The 5,673-nt window shown below is 57.8% G+C and overlaps 1 protein-coding gene across 2 annotated transcripts in view; it reads right to left on the minus strand.

The window, feature by feature from the left end:
* PAX7 (paired box 7) overlaps positions 1–3,888 on the minus strand; it is a 102,038-nt gene extending 98,150 nt beyond the window's left edge. The window contains exons 1-3 of one of the 2 annotated variants that reach the window (XM_007459253.1): positions 3,715–3,888; positions 965–1,200; positions 265–394 (exon numbers count right to left, since the gene is read on the minus strand). In XM_007459253.1, coding sequence (XP_007459315.1) covers positions 265–394; positions 965–1,200; positions 3,715–3,799 — 451 coding nt within the window. In that variant the 5' untranslated portion in view covers positions 3,800–3,888. The remainder of the gene's footprint in view (positions 1–264; positions 395–964; positions 1,201–3,714) is intronic. The other variant, XM_007459254.1, reaches the window with a different exon arrangement.
* Between the last annotated feature and the right edge of the window lie 1,785 nt (positions 3,889–5,673).

Here is a 5,673-nt window from a genome sequence, read left to right on the forward strand (position 1 = left end):
CGCTCGCTCCCTCCTTCCCTCCCTCCCTCCCTCCCTCCTTCTTTCCCAACTTCTTTTCTTTTCTTCTTCCCTCTTCCCATCTTCCTTTCAGTTCTGATTCCCCCCTGTGCCCTCACCCTCTTTGCGCCCTGGCTCTTTTCCTTCTCACTTTTCTCTGAGTTCCCTGTCATCCATCATCTCCCCTCCTCTCCCACCTCCAGCCCCACACGACCTGAGCCCTGGCCAGACTCCAGGCAAGTCCTGCTGGCTCAGCTGCCTTCTCACCTGAGGGCACGGTGCTGCGGTCACAGTGCCCGTCCTTCAGCAGCCGGTCTCGGATCTCCCAGCTGAACATGCCTGGGTTTTCCCTCTTGTACTCCTCTATCTTTTTCTCCACATCCGGAGTCGCCACCTGCTTCAGAGGTGGAGGTGGGAGAGTAGGAGTGGAAAGATGGGGTAGGGGGAGGGAGATACTTTTAATATCAACCTCCCAAGAGCCCCAGGCCAGGCTGGTGGCTCTGGTCACCATGCCTCCATTCTGAGATTGGCTTTATCCTTTCAAGAAACCTGTTACTGGCTCCCAGGAAGGCGGCCGGTATTGGGGGATGTGGAATAGGGTAGTGATAGGTAATAAAATAGAATCCTAATTAGGACTGGGGTCCCCCCTCACTATTCCAGGCAAGATTGGGGAAAGATTTCCCCTGGTCTGGGATGGTGATAGGGGGTCTGGGAAGATGTAGGGACAGCACAGGAATGACTCATTGGCCTCTCAGGCAATCGGGACATCAGTTATCCCCATCCCTGAGAAATTCAAATAATGGAAGATGTCTGGGGGTGGGGACCCTCTTCCACTGTCCTTCCCATAGGGAGCACATAGACCCCCTCCCCGGTGCTGCTGGATGACACAGGGTAGAGAGAGGGGCTACAGCCAGGATACCCCAACCACGGGAAGGCTGGATGCCAGCTCTGCAGCAAAGACACTCACTCTCGGTTTGCTGCCGCCAATGGCCCCAGGCCGGATGGACCCGGTCTCCTGGTAGCGGCAGAGAATCTTGGAGACACAGCCATGGGAGACACGCAGCTGGCGGGAGATGACACAGGGCCGGATGCCATGGTGGGCCATCTCTACTATCTTGTGGCGGATGTGGTTAGGAAGGGGTCGCCCGTTGATGAAGACCCCACCAAGCTGATTGACCCGGCCTTGGCCAAGTGGGGTGGACACTGGAGAAGGAAGGGGGAGATGAGGAAAAAGAGAGGCACAGGGTGAGAATGGGAAGGAGACACTGAGTACACAGGCCTCTTGACTCCAGTTTTGTCTGAGCCCCAAGACCCCTGAAAGCAGATCTCAGTTCCCCACATTTGAAGCGGTGGCAGTTCGGAGGTCAGGAAAAAACCTGTCATGAAACCAAGGGAAGGTCTGGCAGAGATGGAGAGAGGGGTCAGGGTTGGCTGCAAGAGTCCCCACAGATGCTGTGTGTCCCCAGTCCTGCCACACTATGGGGAATGTGGACACACCTGGGGGATCTGAATGCCTCTGAGAAGGAGAGGGAGAGAGACAGAGGCGAGAGGGCAGAGCCTAGAGACTGGCGGGGCCTGGGGACTCTGGGACCAATGGTCCTCTGGACCCACAGCTTGGGCGGCACGTCCACTTGCCTTTTATAGAGGCCGATAATGGGTGAGATGTGGCCCATCTGGTCAGTTCCATGCTCTAAGTGGTCAAGTCTGATCCATTTTATTGGGGCCCAGAAGGGGTTGGTTGATTACTAGTAGTTACAGCCCTGGCTTGGGCAGCAGAATTGTCCTACCCATAACTGAACAGCCAAGGCACAGCAGAGGGACCAGCAACAGAATGCCGTTGACTGCTGCTTCTGGGGGCACCTGGCTGTCCCTTGAGGGACTCTCCTTCCTTCCAACCCCTCTCAGAGTTCGAATTTCGTTTTGGGATGATCTGGGGACATGCCCCACTGTTGGCAAGCTTCTAATCAAATACTCATTTGGCCTCAAAAACCCATGAACTGTCCCTGCAGGTTCAGAGAGGCTGGTGCACAGATGGGCCAGAGTCCCTGGGTGTGGGTGACTTTGAGAACCAGGAAGACAGACCCGCCTGATGTGTGCTAGGGAGGGGAGAACGCCTGGGAAGCTTTAATGCAAAGTCCACACAATTTCCTCCCAGAAGGTTGGAGGACACCCGGTGCACTAATCCGGCCTCGATCCCCCCAATTTGGGGACTCGGCGGCTGCGGAGATCTGGCAGATTAGAACGATTTCACAGCCGCCCGAGTGGAGGGAGCTGACAGTATAATTGGAAGGGAGGAGGCGAGAAGAGGCTCCGTTGCTGAGCTGTTCCTACCGCCTCCTCCCTGGCTCTGCCGGTCCCCACACCCCTCTTCGTAAAAGTAGGTGTCTGAAGCCACCCTCGGATTTAATCAGAAATCGTGCGTCGCCAAGTCCGAGTCACTCGGTCTCCGTGGCGGGATATGCCATTAGCGCTGGAGAGCTCTCCAGCGCACAACTTTATATTCAAGAGCCTCTTTAGCGACCGGCACTCGGCTCTCCTCAGTATTCTCCGTCATGTTGGGCAAATATTGTCCTAATCCGCTGCGCGTCCTCGGCCGCCTGTTTTACTTGCATTCGCTACAGCAGAGTGCTACGGCAAATCCCCGGGCTTGTGCGCTCTCCCGCCTGCGTGGTTGCTCGCGCGCACTTGATCACGGAGCCACTCTCCTCGCCTCTGTCTAATTCAGGGACCCGCGCCGTCTAGCTGCTGGAGGGACCCCCCCCCGCCTCCCCAGATCTCAGGCTGCCTGTCCATCCGTCGCCTCCTTGCCTTCTCTCTCCTACTTCACGCACAAGGGGCTCATATAATTATAAGAAGAGTAATTAAAAAATAAAAGTCGCACCTCTCTCTAACCACTTCTGACATCCTGGGCTACCTACCCCTAGAAACCAAGTGATCCCCCAGTTGACAGGTTGAAGGCCTTCTATTAGTTTAAAAAGAAAACAAAACAAAAACGCAGGAAAGGTGCGCTCCCAGCCCTTGCTGGAGCCCGGAGCCGGTTCACCCCGGATGCCGGATATTTAGGGAGGACGCATTACAAAACTAACACTTTTCCCTTGTCTGGACATTTCCCTGCCCTCTCGCCGTCTTGAGGTCTCCCCCGAGAGATTTCCAGAGTTCGGAAGCCCGAGTGGAAACTTTTGGGGGGAAATCGTTACTATTTTTTGTTTCAAGTTAGTTTCTAGACCCAAAAGCAGAGTCCTAGTTTAGGCATAAAATACCACACATTGTTGGTATTTCGAAATAGAAGGGGCTGGAAGACCATCCCAGAGGTGAAAAGAACAATTCAAAACAAGAGTAGAAAGCACGTAGCTGGCGAACGCAGAGAGCCGAGAAAGTATTAGGTGGAAAGTATCTAAAAATAGTGTACAGAGTTGAAACTCACTAGGACTTGAAATTGACTAGGAGCCGAAATCTACTCGGAGTTCAGCCCCGCGGGTAAAGGCCAGAGTCCTGGACCTGTGAAGCTGAGGCCGACGGTGGGTGAAACCCACGCGTAAACGGACAAGTATCGGTCCCAGAAACTTCCTGGGTCCGGCGCCCGGACTTGGATCCAGAAGGGAAGGGGACTCTCCTGCTGCCGCTGGCGCCGCCACCACCCCGTGAAGATCGCCACCACTCCAAGGACCTCGAGGTCCTGGCGGAGGAGGGAAGCGAGGCAAGTCCAGACGCTCTTACCTTCCAGAGGAAATCCCGTGCGGGGATAGTTCTGCCCGGGAGCCGGCCGCATCATCCTCGGTACAGTGCCGGGAAGGGCCGCCATTCTTGCGCACGCCGGGGACGAATCCAGAGTCGGCGAAAATCGCTTCCCGTCCGCTCCCTTTACCCCTGCTGCGATCTCTTTCTTTCCTTCTTTTTTTTTTTTTTAAACCTCTTCCCCCTCCCCTCCGCAAACCCTCCCTACCCCCATCCCCCCCCCCCCGGCTGCGTTCGCTCGCGTCCAGAAGCTGGGGAGGGGGGTGAGGTAGGGGCGGAGGGTGGGGGGGTGGGGGGGGAGGGAAGGTGGCGACAGCGAAGTTCAAACAAACAAACACACCAACCCCAGGGCCTCCTCTGCCCGCTCCGCTGGGCCAGAAGTTGTGCGGGCGGATGCGCCGGGCAGGAGCCGGAGACGAGGCCGCGCCGCGGAGCGGGGCTCGGGGGGACGCGGCCGGAGTCAGGGCCCCCAGCCTCTGACTGGCGAGCGACGTGCTCTCGCGCTCCGGGCCAAAGTTTCCGAGCCGAGAGGCTGCGGAGTGGATTTCTTTTTCGTATTTATTTATATATTTATTCCCTCGCTCTCGCTCCCCTCCCTCCCTGTCCTCTCCCACTCCTCTCCACGCCTTCTTTCTCAGACCACACTCGCTACTCCCTTAAACACCAGCTTTCACACCCCCGCCCCCCAGAAGACTTGGGGAGGGAAGAAGGTGCCTCTCGGGTTTCTGGGCTTGAGGGGAGGCGATAAGGGGTGACGAGGTTGGGAGGAGGAGAGGGAAGGCGAGGGGGCGAGCGATCCGCCGGGTAAGTTGTGCAAAAGTGCTCAACTGGAGTACGAGCAGGAGGAGGAGGGGAGGCAGCGAATGAGATCTGATAGGTTCGGACTTTTCTTTTATTCATGAGGAGGGAAGGGGGCCAGGGCGGAAGGCAGCCGAGGACCAATAACGAAAAGAAATCTTCAACGAATATTTTTTTCCTCTTTTCTGATCCCCGGCTCACCTCGCTTTTGGGGGAGAATTTCAACTGCCGGTTAAAACAGAGGGAGCAACGGCGGGGAGTGGGGGCTGGGGGAGGGGGGAGCGGGGAGGGGGGGAGGGGGCCAACTCAGTCCCAGCCAGTGTCTTCCTTTGACGAATGGGCCGGGTCCGCGGAGTCCCCAGCCCCCGGTCGCCCACGGCCCCGCTCTGCAGTCCGGCTGCATGGGAATGCCCGCCTCCCGCTGGTGGCTCCCTTGGATTCTCGCGTCTTCTCGAGCCTCCCAGAATCGGAGTCCGCTGTGTTTCACGTCTTCACCCTCACCTCACTCACAACACTCTGAAATTTCCGCCGGTGGGGCCCACCGGGAATTGGCCTAGGTGGCTTCATGGGAGGGGGTTATGACTTTCTCTGGGAAATAGCCTGTGAGCCCCGGTGTCCCATTCTTGCCTGGCCCCCTGCAGTCTGCGAAGCCCAGAATGATGGCCGGGCCTAGTGCTTAGAAAGAGGTCCGCGGAGTGTTAGGGACCCGTTTCTTTCTTTCCTCCCCTCCCCTCACCCATCCCCAGCCGGGATTAAACCCGTGCTCGTCTTCGGGCCCCCAGCCCACATCCAGAGCCCCTCTCCGGCAGGTAGTCCGGTGCCCTGAGGCGGAACAGCAAGTGGGTGCCTGGGATCTGGGGGTCCAGAGGGGTGGGAAGTTGGGGGGACGGGGCGGTCAGGATTTGGTACCACCCTGAGCTCCCCAATTCGGAGCTCCTCCACTGTTGGATTGAGGGGGAGGGTGCCCCAGTTAATCAGTGGGGAGTGGGAGTGGGGTGATGGGAGGTCCTGCAGTTCTCTGCTCTCCCCCTGCCAGAGTGACCAGACGTCCCTGCCCGGGGATACCGAGTCCTGGGGGCGAAACGCCCTCCCAGCGGGGCAGGACGCCATGACTGCAGGTCTTTTGTCTCCCCCGGGAAAGAG

Source organism: Lipotes vexillifer, unplaced genomic scaffold (genome assembly GCF_000442215.2).
Source record: "Lipotes vexillifer unplaced genomic scaffold, Lipotes_vexillifer_v1.1 scaffold496, whole genome shotgun sequence".
Lineage (NCBI taxonomy): Eukaryota > Metazoa > Chordata > Mammalia > Artiodactyla > Lipotidae > Lipotes > Lipotes vexillifer.